We start from the raw sequence: 25964 nt of genomic DNA, 5'->3' as shown, positions 1-25964 counted from the left end.
AGTATGAGCTGTTGATGCTTCCTTCTTAAGTCAAGACTGTGAATATATCTTTATATGGGTGTTGGTTGGTTGGTTGGTTGGTTAGTTGGTTAGGCTTTAAAACCTATCGACAGCCAGGGGTCATTAAGGTCGTCAACGTCAAGTCCTAACCACCAATCAAGTAGTTTATGAAGATACCCACCACTAGCATCATACACGCCCTCACTGTGACCCTCACCCTCACTGTGACCCTCACTGCCACCCTCACTGTGACCCTCACTGTGACCCCTCACCGGAGCTCTACGCTCTCACGTGCGGCCCTCCGTTACCTACTCACACCTGAGCAGGCGTCCCTCTCAGAGGCGGACGCAGAAGTAGCAACGAGACCGACCCACGGGGAACCCGACGGGTGGCGTTCCTGCTGAAATGATACCAGCCAGCTCCAGCTGCCGCCCACCGCTGGAGGAGGGAGATAAAGAGACAGTATCTCCTCCCAGTCCCAGTTATCTCTGGGCCCGACTGTCTCGTCAGTGTGGCAAACAAGCACGAGAGATTATACAGACGCAAACTACCCGTTGGGCAGTAACGAGGCAAGACTAGTTATGACCACCACAACAATTAACTGGATCAAAGACGATAGTCCGGAATCCAATAATTTAATGGAAAGCATTGGAGGGTAAGTGAGCAAGCTCTGTGAGAGCAGCTTAGCTGATAAAACAGCAGTAATTGATTCAAGCTGATTACGGCTTACCGTAGGTATGTCAGTGTTAACAGCTGGTGGTGTCACACTGTCTACACCCACACACGCACGAGGGTAGGCTGCTGTAACACCTCATCAGGTAATGAGGGTAGGCCGCTGTAACACCTCATCAGGTAACAGCACGTCACAAGAGCCGTTACAGACACGTAACACAGCAGTAGACTGTGTCCAACACATACTGCCACACGGGTGACGGCCAATCGCTAATCCATTAATGGATTCTCTCTGCTAATCCCTAATACTTCCATGATCACAGTTTCTACGTGGGAGCCAAACCTCCATTTTCTGTTTCTATTTCCTGACTGTATTTCTGGCCATTTCTATCATGCACGATAGATTTCTTAACGTGATCAGCCAATCTATCGCTAGGTCTCTCTACGTTCACCCAAAATGATTATCAACACGTTCAACGAGTCACCGAAAGATGGCCACCACGACGGGCGAGTCATTGACCAGGTGATCATAGTGCGGTCAACGAGTCTCTGGGCTGATGAACACACCACAGCGTTGAACGAGCCACAGAACAGACGACCACCACAGTGTTTAACGAGTTCAGGACATTTAACGAGTTCAGGACAAGTTAACGATGCTGAACCACAATAAACATGAAATTAACGAAAATCAAGCATCAAGAACACCAATATAAACGAGACAATAGATTAACGCCCACAGCCAGCAGGTCAACGACGATAAACGAAGATCGATAACATCTAACGAGACTAAACGACGCTAATCTACCATGGGGGGGGGGGGGGGGGAGAATGGGGAGCATCAATTAAGGAATAAATTAAAGTCAATCAAACAGCGAATAATCCAATGACCATTACATCATTCCTTCTCTACACCCTGTACAACGCCCGTTGCTTACGCCACTATGACACACCGTTCATGTGTGTGTGTGTGTGTGTGTGTGTGTGTGTGTGCTTATCTGAGAGTATATTCCTGGTGTACAACACCATATCTTCCTCCTAGCATCAGTTATATCTTAACCTGGTCACTCGTGCCCGCGTCTCCTGCTCATGCTATCTTTCCTACACACACACACACGCACACACACACACACACCACAAACATCTACGTCATCAAGCTAGACTCACTCGTGCGTCCAAACTGGCAACAGTGTTCCTTCTCTCTTGAGCTGGTGTTACAGTGTTACCATGTTGTGACATTGTTCCCCTGGTGTTACAGTGTTACTCTGGTGTTAGTGTTACCCTGGTGCTATACACTGTTACCCTGGTTTACAATGTTCCCATGGTGTTACAGTGTTACCCTGGTGTTACATTGTTCCCCTGGTGTTACAATGTTCCCCTGGTGTTAGTGTTCCCTGGTGTTACTGTGTTCCCCTGGTGTTACAGTGTTACTCAGCTCCTGGGTCTTCTTCCGCCAACCTCACTGCCTCTGGCTCAGTCACTTGGAATATAGACGAGCAGGAATGGGAATGGGAATGGTCCGAGTTTTGACGTATTGTTCCCAGTAATAGCTTCTGGGGCCGAAGGGCAGGTCTCTCTCTCTCTCTCTCTCTCTCTCTCTCTCTCTCTCTCTCTCTCTCTCTCTCTCTCTCTCTCTCTGCCGGGAGGTCTAGGTTAATGTGAACTTTCCAGATGACTGATTACAGTAACGTTGGCCTCCGGTTGGACAAGGTATTTCTGAAGTAAGTATCTGGTCCTCAGTGTAGGTACACCCAGGTACCTGGTACATGTTAATACACCCCCAGTATACAGCTAAGTACAAGGTAAATATAACCAGGTAGAGGGTACAATATGACCGTACAATACGACCAGGTACAGGGTACAATATAACCAGGTACAAGGTACAATATGACCAGGTACAGGGTACAATATGACCAGGTACAGGGTACAATATGACCAGGTAGCAGGTCAACACTCAGTCAGGATAACAAAAGACGTGTCAACAGTAGCTGGGGCAAGCAAGCCAAGGGTCTAGGTACATATTTACCATGTGGCCACGCCTCATGACTGGCCCTCTGGCTGTACTGCCGGGCTGAGAGGGTAGATATAAGCCTCCAACTACGGCCGTCACCCAGCGTTACTCTTCCGGAGAGGAGTGGGCTGTTGTACCCCCGCCAGCAGGCAGGTCTTGCTCGCCTCGGACAAGACCTGGACCTCCAAACATAACGTCAGACGACAGGATTTGTCTCCCTCGACCGCCGCTGATTCGTGTGTTCCGCCTGGCGTTCTCCTAACTCCACAAACTTTACAAATTCATTTGACTAACTTCCTAGCATTAAGTAACTTCCTAGCATTAAGTAACTTCCTAGCATTAAGTAACTTCCTAGCATTAACTAACTTCCTAGCATGAGGAGGGGGGTGGGTGTTGTCATATGTCCTACCCTGGCTGAGGTCCATCAACACACAATGTGACGCAGTGGCTACCGGTTGGAATCCCGTCATACAAACGGTGGGGGTGTGGCAGTCCCTCACAGTCACATTACTGACCGTCACGTGACGACCACTCCCGATCCTGGCTGCATGGTCCTCGCCGCCGGCCTCTCCTCGCCATACGTCCACAAAGCCTGGGTGTGCGACGGCTCACATTGACCTGTTGAGGTCACCTTACCCACACACGGCACCGCTTCCCTCACACGTCGACATGTACAGCACCACAACGCTCACACCCACAACCTTCCATGGATGACGACTGTTACTCTTGGTTACGTTACTGCGGCCTCTGGTGCACCGATGCTTGTAACACTGCCGGATATATGGTAAGAGGTCCTCCAGCACTACCGGGTATATGGTAAGAGGTCCACCAGCACTACCGGGTATATGGTAAGAGGTCCTCCAGCACTACCGGGTATATGGTAAGAGGTCCTCCAGCACTACCGGGTATATGGTAAGAGGTCCTCCTGCATTACCTGTTTACAACTGGTCGATCGTGAAGCAAGCCTGGTCTAAGACCATCTGGCAAGGCCATCGGAAGCTCTCCTTCCTCACCCTCACCACCCACCATTCATCTCTCGCTAGGAGTCATGACCAACATGGTATTCCACGAGACGACCCATTTCTTTATCCAGACCCGTGACAGCGACTCTCGTACTGGCTCGCACCGCTTCCTGGTGTGAGCCAGACTATCTCAAACCACTTGTACTGCCTTGCCTTACCTTCGTCCCTCCCACCACACTATATAAGTCTCCGGTCATAAGATAATAACCAACATTTTCGGGTAACTTTTCTGCGGTAACTCAACCTTGGATGACTGAGACGCCCTCTTTCATGTCCCTGCAACTAGTCTTATCCTTCATCTTGTTACCTCTTCTCTTACTGTAGAAAAACTCTCTCTCTCTCTCTCTCTGTGGACAAACCAGATGTATGGACCGGGTGGTACCCATCGCTGTCTGCTTTATGCTGTAATGTGCTGTTCAACTTCTGCCTGTCATCACTCATGTGTCCTGCTTCCCCTGAAACATTGTTTACCCTTCCTGTAGGAAGCAGACAGCGTTACGGCCCATCCCAGGCAAGTGTTACACACTTGTAACATCTCCAGTTCGACCGTCCCAATGATGTGTCTTCTCGCGTCTTCCCTCGTCGCATCAGGTCCGTAATTTCCCAGCGAGAGAGGAGCATCCCACGTAATGCCTGTACAGCCATTCATTTCCCTCCTGATCCTTCCGCAGCCACTTACACAGGTTCCCCGTCTCCTCTTGACGGCTCACTGTGACCCCCACCGACCACCACCATAACCACACGTCCCACCAACTCTTACGTCTGCTGTGGGAAGGGGATTCCTCCGCCTCCTCCTCCTCCTCCTCCGCCTACTCCTCCTCCGCCTCCGCCTCCTCCTCCTCCGCCTCCTCCTCCTGTTCACATGCTGAAAATTCTCCCCCCCCCCACCCCTCCCCTCTCCCCAGCAGCAGCAGCAGGAGGTACCTGACGACACAGATGTCTGACACCTGACGCCCTGAGGCTCGTCAGCTGACGCGTGAGCTGCGTCAGGGAAGACGACGGCCCAGCGCAGCTGACGACTTGAGTCAGAAACGATGGCAGGCTGGCACACGACAGCTGACGACCTGACTCCCACGCCCGGGCTGACCTGGTGTGGCTGCAAGGCTGACACATGAGACCAGACCTCGCTGACGGCGGCACAAGGGGGGAAGGTAACCGACACACAAACATCTCCTACGTGGACTCATATAAGATAAATCGTGATACAAGCAAACTAACATGAACTAATCCCAGAATAAAGTACAATAACTCGAGAAAAAAAATTGAAATTTGAAATTCTGAGAGAGAGAGAGAGAGAGAGAGAGAGAGAGAGAGAGAGAGAGAGAGAGAGAGAGAGAGAGAGAGAGAGAGAGAGTTGAGGAGATTAATAAAAGTATGTAAATGAGACGGCCATGGGTGGAGGCATGGGGGGAGAGGAGGGGAGGGGACCAGCGGCAGAGGAAAACTTACATCCACAGTTACTGGAAACCCATCACCCAGGCTGAGTTACTGGAAACCCATCACCCAGGCTGAGTTACTGGAAACCCATCACCCAGGCTGAGTTACTGGAAACTCATCACCCAGGCTGAGTTACTGGAAACCCATCACCCAGGCTGAGTTAATTAGTCAGTCAGTGTAGCACAGAGCCAAGTTACTATGTGAGGCAGAGAAAGTTTTTTGAGCACGACAGTACGACCCTTGAGCACGACGGTACGACCCTTGAGCACGACAGTACGACCCTTGAGCACGACGGTACGACCCTTGAGCACGACAGTACGACCCTTGAGCACGACAGTACGACCCTTGAGCACGACGGTATGACTTTCTTGAGCACGAAGGTACGACCCTTGAGCACGAAGGTACGACCCTTGAGCACGAAGGTACGACCCTTGAGCACGAAGGTAAGACCCTTGACTACGATGATTTCAATGATAAAGACAAAATAACTTAATTCAGTAAAGTGTAGAGAGACGACGAGAGGAAATTAAGGGACGGGAATGAGTTGAGTTATCCCTCAGGTGAGGTCATTAAGGGTGGGGGGGGGGAGGAGGTCTGGAATCACGTGACACTGATACTTAACAACACAATTAACCTGGCCAGACGCCCTTCCTGCTGCACCTGCCTCCCCAGCACACAAACCAGGTCAAACAACAGGCGGGCTATCGCTAGCGACGGAGGCACAAACCACCACAAACAACTGAGGGGTGTGGAGGTGGGGGGGGGGGGGGGGCGTTGTTATCACTAACACAGACACAACACGCCCCACAACACAGACACAACACGCCCCACAACACAGACACAACACGCCCCACAACACAGACCAACACACAGTCTTCAAGATAACACTCAAGGGGAGCTTGCAGCGCCGCCTGGCAACACTGTCGCCCCAAACACGCCATTCAAACCCATTAAATGTAGTCCTCCTGAGGGAGTTGGTAACACTGCCGGGGCCAGCCACGCCATCTGAAGCCGCGAGATGCAGCCTTTCCCTGGGGAGCTGACAGCCCTGCCTGACCTTGGTAACCCTGGAAACACGGTTCCCCGGGGCCGGGGGTTGGCAACACTGCGGCCCCGCCATTCCAACACCAACAATACAGAAGACTTAATATTGTGGACTCGAGACTTACGTCATCCAGACACGACAACCAGGCATTAGATGGTGTATAGGACGTGGTGAGAGACAGGCGGTGGGTCAGACAGATGGTAAGGCAGGTGGTGTGTGGGAGCAGGTGGGGGTGGCTTTGTTGAAGGGTTGCAAATGATGAACTTTCCACAATATTTTCCGTTGGGCTTTTTAAACAGTGTCGCCAACGTGTCGCTCGTGCGTCCATAATTTCTTTGCAGCCAATTTTAATCTCATCCCACGTGACGTGCAGCAGACTGGCGTGTCCTGCTGGGTTCCTGCTCAACGTACTACCTGAACTCCGTCATCCTGGGAAGGTCGCGTACGTAGTCGCTTTCATCCCAACTCTCTCTCTCTCTCTCTCTCTCTCTCTCTCTCTCTCTCTCTCTCTCTCTCTCTCTCTCTCTCTCTCTCAAAGGTTTTATATTGTTCCAAGCTTATTTCGTGTGTCAGCTTCCTAGTGAGTGAGAGAGAGAGAGAGAGAGAGAGAGAGAGAGAGAGAGAGAGAGAGAGAGAGAGAGAGAGAGAGAGAGATGGGATGGGGTGACGACCACAGGATCAGACGCCGGAAAAGATTAATCATGAACTGAAATGAGATTATCTAGAATATTGGTGACGAGAGGGTGATGGGTGGTGACGGGTGAGGACGATGGATGGTGACGGGTGAAGACGTGAGGTGATGGGTGGTGACGGGTGAGGTGATGGATGGTGACGGGTAAGGACGTGAGGAGATGGATGGTGACGGGTGAGGTGATGGATGGTGACGGGTGAGGTGATGGATGGTGACGGGTAAGGACGTGAGGAGATGGATGGTGACGGGTGAGGTGATGGATGGTGACGGGTAAGGACGTGAGGTGACGGATGGTGACGGGTGAGGTGATGGATGGTGACGGGTGAGGTGATGGATGGTGACGGGTGAGGACGTGAGGTGACGGATGGTGACGGGTGAGGTGATGGATGGTGACCGGTGAGGACGTGAGGTGACGGATGGTGACGTGAGACGCGAGCCTACTGATGGTGACGGGAGGATGTGGGGTCGTGGGTGACGACGGGTGAAGGAGAATGGCGACGGATGAAGGATGTGTGGAGGCGAGAGACGAAGGTTGAGGCTTCCACGCCAGCCTGAGAGACTCTCTCACACACGAGACCCAGGCAGAACCCCCGCACATCATGACTGACACACCTTACACCAAACCACATCCCACCCCCTTCTCTCTCTCTCTCTCTCTCTCTCTCTCTCTCTCTCTCTCTCTCTCTCTCTCTCTCTCTCCCCTGGCCAGCAGGACGATGCAGGGGCGACAGACACGCGCAGCTGGCCAAGCAGACAGACCATGACGTCATACCGACACCTCCCCTCCCCCCAACGATACAAGGGAATCCCTGATAATCCGGCCGTATTAAATCTTACCATCTCAAGAGGGGATTACTTATCCCTCCCCCACGCCTCTGGCAGAGAGGGAGAGAGAGACGGAGGGGGGTAGGACAGTAACACCTTCTCCCGGACTTAATGAAAGAAAAGAACTTTTTATGAGGGTTCATATATCACGAGAAGTCTCTCTCTCTCTCTCTCTCTCTCTCTCTCTCTCTCTCTCTCTCTCTCTCTCTCTCTCTCTGTCTCTCTACTCCCCTCCACATTATCTCTCCTTATCTCACCCACGCCTAACCTTGCCATGGTGTCCTGGCCCACCTCCAACACACATCCACTATCGATTCAAGTCATGACACCCGCTAATTCCCCCGTACGCCTGGGGGAGGGCTGTCTTTAAAGGCACCTGAGCAAACTGATGTCTTTAAAACAGTGTAGTAATCTTATGATTACCCCCACACCACACCACACCACCCCCAACCCTGAACCAGCGCCCCCCACCATCACCCAACTCACATCCCTATCTTTTGGCGCAGATGATAACCTTCATAGCTAAGCCGCAATATGGTTGCTACATTACTATATCAGCCCCACCAAGACCCATGCATTACTATATCAGCCCCACCAAGACCCATGCATTACTATATCAGCCCCACCAAGACCCATGCATTACTATATCAGCCCCACCAAGACCCATGCATTACTATATCAGCCCCACCAAGACCCATGCATTACTATATCAGCCCCACCAAGACCCATGCATTACTATCTTAGCCCAACTAACACCCCCCCCCCTACAGTACTATCAGACCCCGTAAGACATCAGCACGGCTACACTTACCCCAACCGTAGTGCACTAAGCATACCATCATCTCATGTAAGTGTCTTGTACCACTTTCTGCTGTACCACGATCATTAACTTCATCCCTACAAAGTCCTCATGCCGCCACCTTAACCCCGCTAGGACTACCAGACCCTTAACTTCATCCCTACAACGTCCGCACGTCGCTATCTTAACCCCACTTCGACCACCACACCATCACTCTCATCTCCCACGATTATCTTAACTCCGGCCACAACTCTTTCTTAACCTTCTGCTGCAACAGACTTCTCTGGGGTCCTTAATCCCCCTCTCCTCCCCTGCTATCTCCCCAGCTCCCCCTCTATCCGGTATATTTTCATTTGCGGCAGGAGAGCAAGGCAACATCACCTTTACGCCCAAGCGTTTGAAAGATTACAATGCCCACTTAAGCCTCCTCGCGGGTGGTGCAGGGCATGATCAGCCTAATGTCCCAATGTCATAAAAGTCAGAATGCCCTTCTCAAGCCTCAGCATAAATGCAGGGCAATACCAGCCTTATTTCCGAACTGCACGCGAATCAGAATGCCTTTTTCATGCTTGGGTAAAGCCCCTGATCTGAGGATGTAGAGTCCAAGGGCTCTTTAAAGTCTTTCACGTGGGCCTTAAGAGTCAGTGGCTGCTAACGACCCACTCCCTCAATACGTCATGTCACAACACAATGATGATTCCCCAGCTAAACAGGTCACCCTGTTAGGCAACATACCAATATTACTTCCACACCACAATGTCATCATCCCACGTAAACATAAAGACGCTCTCCTGCTATAAGACGTAAAAGATAGCCACCTCAAACAGAAATATGCTAATCAGTATGGTAATAGGCGGGTCATATTGGATACCTCTGTAAATAATAACATGGGTCCGGCAAAAGACCCGACACAACGCCCTGACGTAAACAACTGAAGAGCAGTAGTAGTAATAATAATAATAGTTATCTTAAAAGATGTCAGGTCTCTGGTCACCCACTTTCTGGCCCTTGCTGACCTGGCCTCCAAAACGTCCCACTAAAAACATACAGATTCTGACCAGAGGGTCAGGACTGGGTCCAGCTCCACCAATCACAGGTCAGCTCTCAAGGTGTGTCCTTCTGGCAGTAAATAAAACAAGGTAAACAATGAGCTCCAGTCTGTAGGGGTTGTAAACAATGATTATTTACAAAGTCGCGGGGACAAGCAGAAATGTCTAGTCTCCCACCAAAGTTCTACCCTTATTATGAGAGCCTCGTCTCTGATAAGGGTTCCCTCAAAAGCCCCCTGGAGATGTGGGATTCCTAACAATCCCTTGTTGATGTGGCTTCCCTCCGTCTGATACCCACCTTCAGGGCTCCCTGAAAAATCCCTGGTGGTGTCCCGAACCTGATCAAATCATTCTAAGGACTCCCTGAAAAGACCCTGGTGATGAGAGCCCTGCGTCTACCTTCAATCTAGGAGCTCTCTGAAGACGTGAAGACCCTTCGCCAGATAATTTCACCTAGGCTAGGACCTCCCTAAAATGCCCTTGGCGGTGAAAGCCCTTACGTCTGACAACTTCATCCTTCAGGACAAATGTTAACCTTACCTAAACTTCCTCCAGTAACTTTAGATCGTTCAAAAGATTGACAATCTCTCTGGTGATCCTTGGGGAAATATGACGGTCGTGGAAGTTTCCAGCAAGGTTCAGGTTGGCGGGACTCCAGTAGGGAAACAAGGCCCCCCCCCCAACCCCTCTGCTGTCCCAAACCCCAATAAATCTTCACCACCTCAAACCGACCCCTAGCGACCTTAACCTCCCCTCCCCCCTCCACCAACCCCAACAAACCTCCAAACGACCCCAATAACCTCCATCCAGCCCCACCGCCACCAAGCAGGGCAGTTGGGAGCGGAATCAACATTCTTCTGGGAAGCTGCCTGTGGAGGGAGGCAACCACTGGGTGGAAGAGTGAGCGAGACAGTGAGAGTCAGGCTGAGTGGGGGCTAAAAAGTGTGTCTGGGATACAGTGGACGTTAGGGGGAGAGCGTAAAGGGTCAGTGAGAATAAACGAGTTCATATGTTGGGGAGGAGAGAGAGAGAGAGAGAGAGAGAGAGAGAGAGAGAGAGAGAGAGAGAGAGAGAGAGAGGGTAAAAGAGTACAACACGCGACCCACCAGGAACTGCCAACGCACAATGTCGTTAATCAGACTGTTCTAACCACTTTACATCATCTTTTCTGTACATACGAGATCGTCGCTTCACAAATGTGGTAGCTCCGCCTCCTTTCCTTTCGTAGTTACTATGACGGTTTTTCAAATCCCAAATACCACCCACAATTATCCACCTTTGGTGTGCTCGTTCCATCAATCGGCAACTCTGTTGCTGAAGAAATGCTTTCTCACGTTCCTCCATAACTTACTTCCAATGATACTCATGTGTCTGTGTACAATAACTTCCACTCAGCAAGGTAGCTGCCAGACATATGGATACAAGAACTATACTTACCACTTCATCCATTCATGGGTAATAGTAATAATAATGATAATAATAATAATAATAATAATAATAATAATAATAATAATAATAATAATACAAAGAGCAAAAATTACTTATTTGTGGGAAAAAAAGGTTAACTTGATCCTTTACGCACACACTGTTTGGCTAGGCTACTAGCCACTAATAGAACTGCACCTACTACCCACTAAACAAGCTTCACAACGATGCTACTTGTCACTAAACGAACTGCCCGTTAAGAGGCTCCTTGCTATATAATGAGCCGCTAGTACTAGGCTACTACCCACAGAACGAATTGCTCTTGCTACCCTACCAGCCTTTAAACGAACTGCCACTGCTAAGTGACTTGCTACTAAACGAATGTCACTTAGGCTACTTGCTTCTAAACGAATTGCCGTTTGCCACTAACGAATGACCACTGCAATATTACTTGTCACTAAACAAAGGGCCACAGTTACAATACTTGCCACTACACAGACACGATACTCACCATTATACGTAGTCACTACTTCGCTACTTGAAACTATATACACAGAAAATAAACTGCCTAGCCACATGCCACTAAACGTACTACCACTACTAGCGTGCTCGCCATTAAACGTACTTCTACATTTAGGCAATTTAACAGTAAACAAACTACCGTCTACCACGCTTTTTGCGACGAAACAAACTGCCACTAAGTTAAACTAACTTCTCGTTCAACATTCAACATTAACATTCACTCGGCAAAAGCTAACTTCCACTCACGTCTAAGCTAACTTTTATCAGGTTTGGCTGTCATAAAACAGGTACGAAACCCCGACGGCTGGCTATGAATGAGTTAGTTAATTACCGTCCATACAGCAAGACTTCCACAATTTTGTACAAAACTTAAACTGTTGCGTACAGCTAACCTATACACCAATTACTTAAGAAATGTGCCTTCCTTAAGCGCTCTATACTAACTTGAGAATATGACGAGATTTACTTCGACAATATAAGCTGCTGTAACATTATATATAGAATTCAACTGTCAAAAAGAGCTGGTTGTTAAGGCGGAGTCATATCCCAGGTCTGAGTACGACCAAAGACGGCGAAAATGTTTAATAGTAGTTGTCACAAACAAGGTTATCATGAGCAATACAGATTAGTATCTAGACAACCTTATTGATCTGTGACTACCATCTTGAGTACGACAGTGCGACCTTTGAGCACGAAGATACGATCCTTAACCTCTTAACAGTCAGATTACAGAAAAGGCCATCATACTAACTATGGGTGGTAGCAATCGTAATCACAGGTAATGCTTGATTGAAGTAACTTTAAACCTAACCCAAAGCACCAGTTAAGTTATAATGGTTACTGAAAGATAAATTACTCTAAGGACAGCTGATTAGTCATTTACACATTAAAAAAAATGAGCAAACTAATTACGGATTTTCTTACTTTTCCTGGCGACAAGAAAATATAACATTTTCTCACAGGCTGACGCGGTCTTCTGATCACCAAAGAAAATTAAATATCTCTAAAGGATTTTATGGGTTACTATTCTGTTTAATTAACCCACTTTTTTTTTTTCTCTCATCCCAAATGGTTTACGGTTTCAACTGACACAAGGTGATGCATGGTGTGTATGGACACTAGATACTTTGGGGTAATTATTGGATGAGTACTCATGTCAACATTGATGAATGGATATTTTTACACCAATTATGGGTTTGGGCAAACTCCCAGGCATGACATACACACACCTGTTTGGTAGAACGTCAGGGGTCCCAATAGTTTTATTCCAAAGTTAATCTTAGCAGACTAAACCTTTTATACCGACAAATTCGGAAACTCTGCCATTCACGTGGGGATTTGCCGGGGCATCCCCGATCCCTTGCCCCATTTTGGAGGCCTCTCAGACCCCCACTTCTAATTTCCACGAGTCTTGCATGAAGATTTTACGGTTATATCTGCGGTACTACCACACACCTGACCAACCTGCCACTTCTGCTAATCCGCCTCCCACTAACCCACTTTCATGGCGGAGGCATCTATATCATCAGTAAAGGTTAGAGTCGGCCTTAGATTAGATTTGGTTTAGCTCGGTTAGGTTTGGTATGGTCTTGGTTAGGTTTAGTCAGGTTTTGTTTGCTCGGGTGAGGTTTGATCTGGCTGGGATATGTCTGGTCAGGTAAAATATGATGTCGCTAGGTTTAGTTTCCTCAGAAGTATGATGCGGCTAAGTTAGCTTCAGTCCTGCCAAATTAATGGAATGTGGTTAGGTTAGGTTTGGTCTGCCTGGCTAGGTTATCTTTGAATTGGCAAGGTTAGGTTTTGTCATTCTAAGCTAGGTTCAGTCTGGCTTGGTTGATTTAAGTTAATCTGGATGTTTGAAAATGAATAGGTTTGGTTATGTGTGGTTTGATTTCGTTAAATCAGATAAAGTTTGGTATAGATAGTTATTCTCCTTACGTTAGACCGATTCAAATGTAGGAAGTAAATATGGAGTCGAGACATGAGAGACATCAGGCCACCTCATTTCACAAGTTAAACACCCGCACAAAATCCTGATTTGTTTACGTTTCTACCACCTGACATTCATCAAATATTTGCGTTCATCACTCTCTAGTTTGATGTATTCTACAACCGAAAACGTACCCATATAATGGCTTTGTGAGCCAAAATTTGTGTCCAAACCTTCGGTCATTTTCCTCATGCGTTCCCCATTTTCCGGTGAAGTGAAACATGCAATCAGTAACACATGCCATATTTTCTTACCTGATACGTTGTGCTCTTGTCTTATTCTCCATATAGATGTGTCGAGGCTTCCCCACTTTCTGACACATAAACACCAGACGGTTTACATCCTAAATCACCGAAAAATCACTTTCAAACGACAACACTTCACCTGCTTCCATTCCATGACATTCCACGGCGCGAGAGGCCTCCCAGGCATACTAACCTTACAGTCATCCTTTACAACAGGCAGCTATATAACCTTAGTCAAGTTAATACACAAACAAAATATCTTATATCATATTGATATATTTTTCATGAGGGGATATATATGTGTGAGGGTTTGACTTTAGAAATTCATTAAAAAAGATGAGTATAATCATTTCTTCACTGGGCAAAAATGTTGGTAGCCCAGTTAAACAAGGAGGAGAAAATTCGCTTTCTGATGAGTCAACTACGAACAATATATGAACTCCATGACCATTGTATTAATAAATTCATGAAATAGGGATTTATTTGATCAGTAGATAATATTTCCAACAATGTCAAAAAGACAGGGGAAAAAACGATGAAAAGGGAAGGTTTCGATTCTGAACTCGCTGTTATTTGTGAATTTGTGCCCCCCCACCCCCCTCCAACCGTACGAACGAGTCAAAATGAGAATCAAAAGTAAGTTTGTTGTCAGATAAGATAATTATTCTTAGAAAGGATGGAGCGATGAGAAAACCAAATAAGAAAATATCTGATTTTCACGCTTAAGATATGAAATTAAAAGTGGCAAGACTTTCGAGCAAGAAATTTCAGAATCAGAACTATATTTATGACTAATGGTCGAGTTTGGAATATGTCCATGTCTCCCGTCAAAGGGAATTTTCATTTATGATCTACTCTGTCTACTCGGAGGTGAGAGAGGAGTGTGATTAAGATGTAGATAAGGTCAGGATGTACTTACGATGAGTGTAATGGACAAAGAGGTGTGCTGAAGATCGCCTCTCACCTAAACTGAAAGGCTCATGCCAATGGATTGTCGAGGGAGTAGTAATGGTGGTTTGGTGAGGATTAGGGTGGGGTGGTGGCCTCTGACCCCAGGTGTAGGGCCCTAGTTATGGGTAAGGACCGTTGAGGGTGTAGTGAGGATAACGGTGTAGTGAAACTGAGTGTGTAATGAAAGTATTATACCATTTCCAGGATTCTTAATCTTAGAAAATGTAACGACGTCATTCACAGTTTGAAAAAAAAGGTACATCTCAAGAAGTTTGGCTTAAAAAAACTTTAGGTCAATGAGCACCATTGATGACAAAAGACGTGACGTCATACGGAGATTTGCGAACGTTCAAGTAATCTGAACCACGATTCATAAACCCGGGGCTTCACGATATACGGACGAGGATCGCATCAGGGTTCATTCATCGGCCATTAATGGCTATCACAACTCAAGCAAACTTCGAACAAGGAGTTACAGCCCTGAGGCTTCGAACAGCGTGAGACGCAGAGCGAAACACTGTCTGAAGACATGACCATCAGTGACGCAGAGTCTAATGCATCATCTTAACTTGCTGAATAATCTATGAAATTTTCCCCTTTGAGATGCTGTTCATCAAGGAATCGGATATGTACTTTCGAAATTCTAGTTCAGTTGGTGAGAAAACGGGTAGAAGTTGAACACAGGGAGTCGAGCAGGGTACTAATCTACCAGTTAACGAGACACTGTGACCAGGTTTCGACCAAAGCTTCGACCTCCAAGTTCGAGAAATTCAAAAGCAGGCCCACCGTGTCTGACTGAGGGGTATTCAAAAATGTTACTCTCAAAAAAGAAAGAAAAATGAAATACAAACTCAGATTAACTGATGATAATACCAAAAACTCAATAAGGTTTTGGAAACCTAGTGATAAATGTCTGTACGTGTGAGTCTAAGCAACAACATGAGGACGAAGCTGGCTCAACTTCTACTGATACGAACACCGTAAGTTACTTAGGATCGTCACGTGAGCAAACATTGAAAAAAAATTCCGCTATTGACAGCCATGCCATGTCTTTTAACGGAGTTGGATGATGTAAATAAACTTCAGATGTTAAAGTAAACATGTAGTACGAGAGAAATTCTACAAAGAATATCAACCAACAAAATTTCTAGGCAAGTCACTTCACCAAAATGGCTACCGTTATGCCTTACTTCAAAAACGACTTCAAATATTCTATAAACATAAATATTTCCCAACACACATATAGAATAGTAAACACCGAACAGTACGATTTCAGCGGCAGCGTATCACAACGATGGAACATTCGTAAGAGGATAACACACAGGAGTGGCAAATGGAACCTCTTAATTGAATTTTTTTAATCTAGCAGCCAAATGTACTGTACACATGGCTTCATAGCTCAGGCCAGAATACTTGTACAGCCTTATGTACAGCTGGGGTTGGGGTTATTCCTAGATACATGTCAACTCCAGGACGTGTTCAATACAGTGCACAACCTTGCACACAACATTACGACTTTAAGGTATGATGGCTCCTAAGACGCGGCCCATCATGGCCAAAGGTGAGAACATAGTGCTTAAGAGCTTGACCGCCATGCTCAAGGGTCGTACTGTCCACATCAAGGGTCGTACTATCCACATCAAGGGTCGTACTATCCACATCAAGGGTCGTACTGTCCATATCAAGGGTCGTATTGTCCACATCGTGTTGTACTGTCCACATCAAGGGTCGTACTGTCCACATCAAAGGTCGTACTGTCCACATCAAGGGTCGTACTGTCCACATCAAAGGTCGTACTGTCCACATCAAGGATCGTACTGTCCACATCAAAGGTCGTACTGTCCACAGTCAGGTGGGTGCACACCTCCCTAAGGTGACTGTTACCTCACTGGTTGGCTGCTACAGTCTGATGGAAGTAAATAAATTCATGAATTTGAGTACGGTCTCATCCGGCCACTGGCAGAGTTTATCATAAGCAACAGCTCTCAAGTACCACCTCTCTCTCTCTCTCTCTCTCTCTCTCTAACTACGCACGTAAACCATTATGATAAAAGATAAAGTTATGATATGGATTTGCCATAAATGGCCTAGCTGGCTCTTAGCTCGAGAGTTGCAGTAGGTTCGGCAGCTGAAGCTATAATGGAAAAAGTTTAGTTTTCTCTCTGAACTTTGAAATGTTTTTTATGGCCAACTTCTTCATTAGTGTCCCAACTTTCTTAATTCCGGTTCGAGTGGCGGGAAGACATTTATTAGGCCCACACAAAATGATGGCAAACTCATCTTCCGTGAGTTAATTTCTCTTTCATGATAACTACTTACAACCAGAACCACACACGCACAAATATAATCATTGTGCTCATCAACTCACAACCCCGGTGCCGCCACAACACATACGCACACTACGACCCCGTACAACCACAAGCCACACCAGCTGCTGTAGGTGAGCTAACCTAAAAAGCACAACCGTTTTGACGTAGGAGTCAGACCCTCTCCTCACTCAGCTCCCACATTCTCCCGAATCGTCGACAACTGGTCTGAAATATCTGACCAGATGGTTGACTGTCTGCCTGGCTGGCTGACTGGTTGGTTGACTGTCTGCCTGGCTGGCTGACTGGTTGGCTGGCTTGCTGGTTGGCTGGTTAGCTGGCTGGTTGGTTGGTTGGCTGGTTGGCTGGCTGCGTTTCTGACGCCTCTTGCCTTCTGTTGGCGTACGTGTCCGTCGCTCTCGCTGGCTCGCTCTCAGCGTATATGTAAATCATATTACCACTGTTGCCGCTTCCTGTGCTACATATGGTCGAGACTATGTTAAGTTTTGCTTTGTTAATGGATGTGACAACCTTAACATAGGCAGTAAGAGAGAGTCCTGTGTTGGTTTTTCTTTGCAGTTAAGACTTCTTTCATCCATCTTCCTCATGCTATCATATTGTTCCGATACTTTCATACAATTTTATAAAACATTTTATCCAAAGCTTCAGGAAAGTCGAGGGAACTGTGTCTGTTGTCTCTTGTTTGCGTTAAATTTTCATGACTATCATAGTGGTAATATATATAAATGATCTTGTGTATTCTTACCCTGCACAAACCCGTGGTTGCCTTCACTTACATATTCTTTGACAAGTTGGTCACCTGTGTCGTTATCACCTTCAGAAACTTGATCAGAGAGAGAGAGAGAGAGAGAGAGAGCGGTGCAGTAACCTAACCCGTAAGACTGGTCGTCACAGCGGCAGCAGACAACGCTTCTCCCACACCTTAATGGACCTCCGCCGATTACGCTGACTGGATGGTTACATTCGATGACCAGTGACCTCACAGAGGCCATTAGGCCAGACGTGTGGCGATGTTTGTGGACCAGACTGTAATGTGAACGTGGCCAGTGATCACGTCGCTACTCCTGACTCATCTTAGCACAGGATGAAGATATCACACAGCCAAAAATCTGAACCTGCGTCAGAAAACGTGCCCTGGTTCCCCGGTTGTTAGACGAGTCTGGGTCATATGACCTGTTGAGGGATGACATGACAGACTCCGCTAATTGCCTGTTGTTCGGTGTAATGATTGTTGACCCACGGGAGGTCGTTAAGCCACCCACACCCCGACCTACCCATGCAGCTAAATGTACACTTCCAACATACAACGATATAACTGCATGTTGTATGTTCTCTGACGGACTGGATGTTGTTCTTCAGGCCATGAAGAACACCTGTGACTGATGGAGAACATCAGCCGTCGGGCGGGGGACCCCCCCCCCCCCCAGGATGAGCCTCGGTATAACACAAAAGATATTTTTGGGTTCAATCTGAGATTAGACATTTCAGTCGCGTCTCGGAGGAACGCATTGCTGGCGCTCAAGGACGACGGGAGGGTGTGAATGAGAGGGTGGCCGCTGGTGGGGAGGCAGGGAGAAGGAGGGAGAGGATGGGAGAAGGAGGGAGAGGACGGGAGAAGAAGGGAGAAGCAGCGGGAGGAGGGAGAGGGAGCAACATGAGGATCGACTCGTAATCCCTGAGGTCTACGGTGGACGCCAGCCACGTTTGACTTACCTCCTCCACCACACCCACCCCAACCCCGGCCCCCGCCACCGCCCCCACCCCCCCGACACCGTGGCTGTGTGGGGGGGAGGGGTTCCGCCGAGGGGGGGGGGGACAGTGTCAACAGGCCCCTCCCGAAGCCACGAGTGTCTTGATTCTTGACTGTGACCTCAATCCCTAGCCACCATGTTTTGACACCTGGTAGTTAGTGACCCAGTCTGTGCGCGCGTGCGTGCGTGCGTGTCTGTCTGTCTGTCTGTGATACGACCAGACATGGACGCACTGGTAGACTCAATCCACTTGGTCACCCTCCACCTGACCTCAACAACACCGACGCAACTTTCCTGCCTCAGTGGGCAGCACACAGGTAGATAGATCGGTAGATGCTCTATCTATCAACCAGGTTTGATCATATCTGTTAATTTGTCTATTTCTATATCCGTTGTGGTCGTAACATACATGTGTGCAACATGCATGTGTGCAAGATGTACGTGTGCAACATGCATGTGTGCAACATGCATGTGTGCAACATGCACGTGTGCAACATGCACGTGTGCAACATGCATGTGTGCAACATGCACGTGTGCAACATGCATGTGTGCAACATGCATGTGTGTTACCATTTTTACCACGACCGGCCCACGGTCACGTACAGGGCGCACATGTAACACGGTCAACGTTAACACGGGAGCTGCTAATATTTTCATGGCAGACGATGGATGATTAACACAGCAGGTGAAGGTTTATCAACGCAGGAGGTGAGGGATATCAACATGGATTGGAGATCATTAACATGGGAGATGAGACAACATAGGAAGTGATGGTATATCAGCATGGGGTGGGACATTAACGTGAGGGTGGGACATTAACATGGGAGGGTGGGACATCAACATGGGGTGGAGAGGACATCAACGTGGGTGTAAGGTATTAACAATGGGGGGGGGGACACCAACATGGGACTTCTTCAGTCCGTCAAATATTAATCTCCGGTAATTTCCCGCCAGAACTGAGCCAGCGATATCCAGGGAATTTCCTGAAGATGGGAAATGAAGGCGATAGCTTTCCTCGGGAGCCTGGCAGCCGATACTGACCCCTGGGTCAGGTGAGATAGAGACTAGTTCCCCCTCTCCCACTGGCAAGGTGACAGCTGACCCAACACATTATGAAATTAGCCCTTAGGTCAAATGGGATAGAGACTAGTTTCCAGTGGCAAAGTTACTGCTGGACCCAACAAGACTTATACTGACCCTTACGTCAGGGGTAATAGTGACTAGTTCCCTGGCATGGTACCTGCTGAACCCAGCAGGCTATTCTAGCCCGTATGTAAGGAGGAGATTAAGATTACCCAGCCTGGTATGAGCCGCAGGCTACACTATCTCGTATGTAGTGGGAAGTAAAGACTATTTCTCTCTGTCATATTGATCGGTGGATGCTACAGGCTATCCTGACCCGTATATCACGGAGAGACAGGGTCTACATCTGCCTACCTGGATCACTATTACATAGCGCTTCCTAATATAGCCCGTATTTTATACGAGCAAACAGGTATTCAGTGTAAGCTAAACTAACCCGTATGATGAGCGGCGCTACCCCGCTGTGGTCAGTTTCAGGCTACATCCGCCCGTATGTCACGGTAGGATAAAGACCACCTGGGAGATTAGCAGATGACACAGGCAATACTCGGCCCTACATTACATAGGGATACATCCTGCTGGTAGCCAGCCTCTGGTTGTTGTCAGACGGAGGTAGAACCTTGGTTACGGAGACCTAACGAAGAGACATGTTGCTGGTGTGTGCAGCAGCAGGACCAACGCACGCATAACTGGCGCACACATGACTGCTGTACACATAACTGGCGCACACATGACTGCTGTACACATAACTGGCGCACACATGACTGGTGCACGCATAACTGGCGCACACATGACTGCTGTACACATAACTGGCGCACACATGACTGCTGTACACATAACTGGCGCATACATGACTGGTGTACACATAACTGGCGCATACATGACTGGTGCACGCATAACTGGCGCACACATGACTGGTGTACACATAACTGGCGCACACATGACTGCTGTACACATAACTGGCGCACACATGACTGGTGTACACATAACTGGTGCACACATGACTGGTGTACACATAACTGGCGCACACATGACTGGTGTACACATAACTGGCGCACACATGACTGGTGTACACATAACTGGCGCACACATGACTGGTGTACACATAACTGGTGCATACATGACTGGTATACACATAACTGGCGCATACATGACTGGTATACACATAACTGGCGCATACATGACTGGTGCACACATGACTGGTGTACACATATGAGTGAACAAAAACTACTTCCCGCTGGTACGTTTACCTAGTGCAATACCAGCCCTTCTGTCCCAGATCATAAGAGCCTTTCTGTTGTACATAACGGCGCAGCTGCCTATATAGGCCGTATTACGGGAGGCATAAAGACTATTTTGATCGTAAATCTACCTCTTGGTAACGCAGAGCAGCCCATACGTGCCGAGAGTTAAAGGCTATTTTCCGGGAGAGGGACCACGATACCACATCCCTAAATAACTCGCATGTAAGGTTGGGATAAGGACTATTTCCCTCAAGCACAGTAGAAGTCAGTGGCGCAGGCTAATCTGGACGTTATCGAAAAAGAAACTAAAGATGACTGTTCCATCACATGTCATCACTTAAACGAGAGAAAGAAATCTCCACATTCAGTCTGGTTGGTTCCCGCATGTGGTGGGGTCGCATGTTTACCCTGACCGTGGGGCGTACGGACCTGGTACGCAAGGCGTAGCAACACTATCTCGCGTCTCTGGTACATAATTAGGGTGTTATCGACACTACAGTAAACATTAGATGGATGGTACATACATATTTAACAAACTTTGGAATAAAACCTTCAAGAAATAATACAAGCAAGAAATGGTTTTGTAGGCAAACTAGACGTGAGATGAAAATATTCCAGACATTGTCTTCCATTCAAAGCACGAGGTAAATGCCAGCTGCTAAACCTTGGCATGCCCATCGTGGACTCGGGACTTGATGGCCATATTGTTATGGAACCATTTAAAGTTACCAACTTATGACTGCACAAGGGTACCAACCCAGGCCTTCCAACTCAAACCAAAGCAGGAGTACCAACAGAAGGGGAGGAGACTGTGGTGTGGTCCTGGCCTCTCGCTGCCCGAGGGAACAAGGCAGGATAGGGTGGCAGACAATTTACCACAAAACGCCACAAATTAGCCATTTTTTTCTCTCACACAGGGAGGAATAATTGCTCTACTGGTGGGAATTCACCGGGAATATTCCATTCCTTTTGTTTATTCTTTGTTTTGTTGTCAGTGGAGAAAGTTGTCTGTCCCCCTACATGAATACCATGACTGTATTCATCGTGATGGTGTGGGTACTTCTCACGGCAAATGTAAGACCAACTGTCCCTATTCTTATGGCGCTATGCTTTATACGTACTTTGTGAAGTACTACCAGAAGCTGTAGCAGTACAAGTCGTATTAGAACTCACCCCGTTGGTTGGTGCCGGCAATACCCGATTCCCGTCAATCACTCAGCCATTGTTCGCCTCGTATGTTTTAATTACCCAACTCGGCCAGACAATACAGAATCCAGGGTTCAGTCATTGTCTGCTGTTTCTTTGTTACTCCGGGCGTTTAACATGGCGAGTGTGAGGGACAGAAATTTAGTGGTTAATACAATACTTTTCTCTTAATACATCACTGTTGCGGTTACCACGGCACTATGGAAGTGTGCACAGTACTTGATGATAATACAGTACCATTATGGAGACAACAGGAAGTTATTACATGATCTTCGGGACTAATACATTGGTACTTGTATAGGGGTAACCATTATGTTACCTGTTGGTGATACAGTACCCTTCTGATAATACAGTATCCTTCTTATAATACAGTAGCTACCCTGGTAATCAGTGCAGAACCCCAGTGACTACAGCATTCCCCGCGAGACATCAATTAGTGTAGGAAATACAATCTGACTTACCATATTTTCTTTCTCATGACAGGCAATACTCGCACTTGGCGCTCGAAACCATGTTGAGCTGAGACAAACGCTTACACTTAACACTTGAAACCATGTTCGACTGAGACAGGTACTTTCACTTAGCACTTGGAGCCGTTTTTAAACTAAGACAAAGAACTTCCACTCGACGCCTGTCGCCACGTTGTTCACCCGTCAGATGTGTAAACAAACGGACGACAGCCATGGAGCGCAGCGCATTCCCATACAAGTCCAAAGTTCAGTTTCTTGATTCAAATTAGTTAATGAGGAAGTGCAATTCAGAAGCTAACTTGTAGCGAATCTTTAAGGGAGGATGAATATATTGACTGCATCTATTACGGCCTGAATCCAGGTTTTTGTCTGAAATGCTTCCATCTCAGTGTTTAGACCTAATTCAGAAACAAAGTTAAGGAATGCACCCTCAAATATCATAACATTTGGCTCCTTAAAGTCTTAACTCTTACCTGACATTAATCTCAAGACTTTCAATATGCAAATGTTGTCTACTCCAAGGCAGGCCCTAAAGGCTTAATGTATCTGAAGACTTTTGTTTAAGCCTCAAGTTTTTCTTTTCATTCCTGAGGTAGCACCCAAGTCGGTCCTCTCATAACTACATCAAAACTACGTGTCTGCTGTTCGTGAGCCAGGTGCTCAGAGCCAGGGTGAAGGGCGAGTGAGAGCGGATATGACCACGGAATAAAGAGTTACTGAGAGCGTGGGAGCAGCGGTGAGAGTGGGAGCGGTAGTTATAGTGAGTATAATATAGTGGTTATGGTGAGAGTTATAGGCAGTGTGGGCCTAGGACATACCTGATGGTGGAGGCAGGATGGTGAGGGAGACGCCAGCTGGTGGTGGGTTGTGGTGTAAGGCGGTGTGGGCGGCCCGAGAGGCCAGGGTGGGGTCCAGACAAGCTGGCTGGTTAGGCCCTCCACCCAGTAGCCAGGGCAGGAGGTTGGCCTCCACCCTCACAGAGGAGGCCAGCTTTCCTCCCTCACCCACCACACCCTCTTCACTCGACGCTGGTGCCGGCAGCACGTCCAGGGTGTACTGCACCCCGCCACCCCGCCCTCGCCGTCCACCACCCGGGCTATGGGCGGGTGTGGGCGTGACACCCTCGTGTGGGCGGGTGGCGTCCTGAGGTGTGGGCTGGAGCGACGGGTGGGCGTGACAACACACCAGCAGCAGCAGCAGCAGCAGATCAGTTCCCGCCCGCCCACTCCCGCCCCACATGCTACTGACTGGGCGGGACCTGGGCGGGGGCGCGGCACACGGCACTGCCCAGGTGGGCCACCTGCCTCCCACCTGCAGGTGAGCACCCGGTGTGGACCAGCACGCTGCCCGGGGGCATCCTTACTCCTGTCAAGGGTGCGGCCGGGGCTGTCAAGCTACAGGCTGTCAAGGGGACTGCTGCTCAGTGCTGGAGCTCTGGATGTCCCGGCTGTGAAATGGCGGGGCTGTCAAGTGACGGAGCTGTCAAGCAGCAGATACTGAGAAGTGGTCGGTTGGTAACCGGAAAAGCTGTCAGGTGTTGAACCGTCACGGTGAAGGCTGTCAAGTGGTGCAGGTGTCAAGGATCTTGCTGGTGAATGGCGAAGCTGCCAGGAGACTAACTGTGAAGAGGCTGGCTGTCGCCAGGAGAGCTTTTTAAAGCAGACGCTGTCAAGTGGACGGGTGTCATAAGGTCGACTTCTCAGTAATCAGGTTGACTCAGGTCGCACGGATGTCAACAGGTGTGGGTATCAAGTGGCAAATTTGTCTCTTTAAGAAGCTGTCAAGGAGCGGAGGTGTCAAGGGGAGCTTCCTTGAGGGGGCTGGAAACCTCACTGTACAGTACTGTCAAGAGTTAGATCTTGGGATGGGCTGTCAAAGGGGTGGCTCTGTCAAGGAGCGATGCTGTCAGTCGACTGTTCACTTTCTCTGTTGGTTTAACACCTTGAGTCATCCTCTTCATTTCCACTGGTGGTTTAACATCAAATTCATCGCCAATTCACCTTCTGTGATAGTCTGACAAATGATGCGACTCCCTGTTCACTTTGTCTGTTGGTTTAACAAACTACACCGCGCCCTGTTCACTTTGTCTGTTGGTTTAACGAGCCATACCTCGTCCCGTTCACTTTGCCTGTTGGTTTAACGAGCCATACCTCACCCTGTTCACTATGCCTGTTCTCTGTACACACCTGCGTCATCTGTTCGCTTTCACCGTTGGTTTAAGACACCATGAGTTGACCTGCTCACTTTCCCTGTTTGTTTAACACGTCAAGCGGCGCCCTGTCCACTGTTCAGTGGTCGGGTTAACGAAGCTTGTGTCTGTCAGTCAGTTGACTTTCACAGAGAGAAGCAAGAGGCGGGTCATCATGCTCCAGAGGTCGTGGTGTGCCTCCTCTGCCTGCACTTCCTGTAACAAGAAGACAAACCTCCATTACCTTCATGACATAATCTATCTCTACGGCAACAAAGACCAGTACAGCTATGTGGGGAAACCTCTCAGGGAAAGACCAGTACAGCTATGTGGGGAAACCTCTCAGGGAAAGACCAGTACAGCTGTGTGGGGAAACCTCTCAGGGAAAGACCAGTACCCTTGGTGGGAATAGTGATTGACACCGCCAACTTTTTTGGTTTCTGTTTTCCATTCTTATGGCTTCAGTGTACAGATTATATGCTTATTTTCAACAGGGAGCTGCCAGTGGCTCGGGCAAAACATGCCCCGGTAAAGGTCTTCCGGAGAGAGAGAGAGAGAGAGAGAGAGAGAGAGAGAGAGAGAGAGAGAGAGAGAGAGAGAGAGAGAGAGAGAGAGAGAGAGAGAGAGAGAAGGTTAACCAAGCGGAAAATGAGCTGGGAGAGCAACACGTCTTCTTTAAGGCCTTTGTTGGAGACTGTTGGAGACTGTTGGAGACTGAAAAAACTGTTGGACACGGTGAGAGACTGATGTAGACGATATACACTCTCGAAAATGCAGAAAGTGGGAGACCACGGTGATGATAGGAGACTATTGGAGATAGTGTGAGGCTATTTAGATAGTGAGAGACACTTGGGTTAGTGAGTGACTGGGGGACGGAAGAGAAGCTCTGGAATGGAGAGAGACTATTGGTGACGGAGAGACTCTTGAGGACAGCGAGAGAAGAGAGACGTTGCAGGTGGAGTGTTGGAGACAACGAGACGTCTCTGGTGAAGGTAGATCGCCATGGAGGAGGAG

The 25964-nt window shown here is 48.1% G+C and overlaps 1 protein-coding gene across 1 annotated transcript in view; it reads right to left on the bottom strand.

The window, feature by feature from the left end:
* Positions 1-25964, bottom strand: part of LOC139758691 (uncharacterized) — a 161887-nt gene that overhangs the window by 124682 nt on the left and 11241 nt on the right. The window contains 1 exon segment of the mRNA XM_071680322.1: positions 23581-25166. Coding sequence (XP_071536423.1) covers positions 23581-24001 — 421 coding nt within the window. The 5' untranslated portion in view covers positions 24002-25166.

This window comes from Panulirus ornatus, chromosome 31, assembly GCF_036320965.1.
Source record: "Panulirus ornatus isolate Po-2019 chromosome 31, ASM3632096v1, whole genome shotgun sequence".
Classification (NCBI taxonomy): domain Eukaryota; kingdom Metazoa; phylum Arthropoda; class Malacostraca; order Decapoda; family Palinuridae; genus Panulirus; species Panulirus ornatus.
This window is presented reverse-complemented; position numbering and strand designations above follow the sequence as displayed.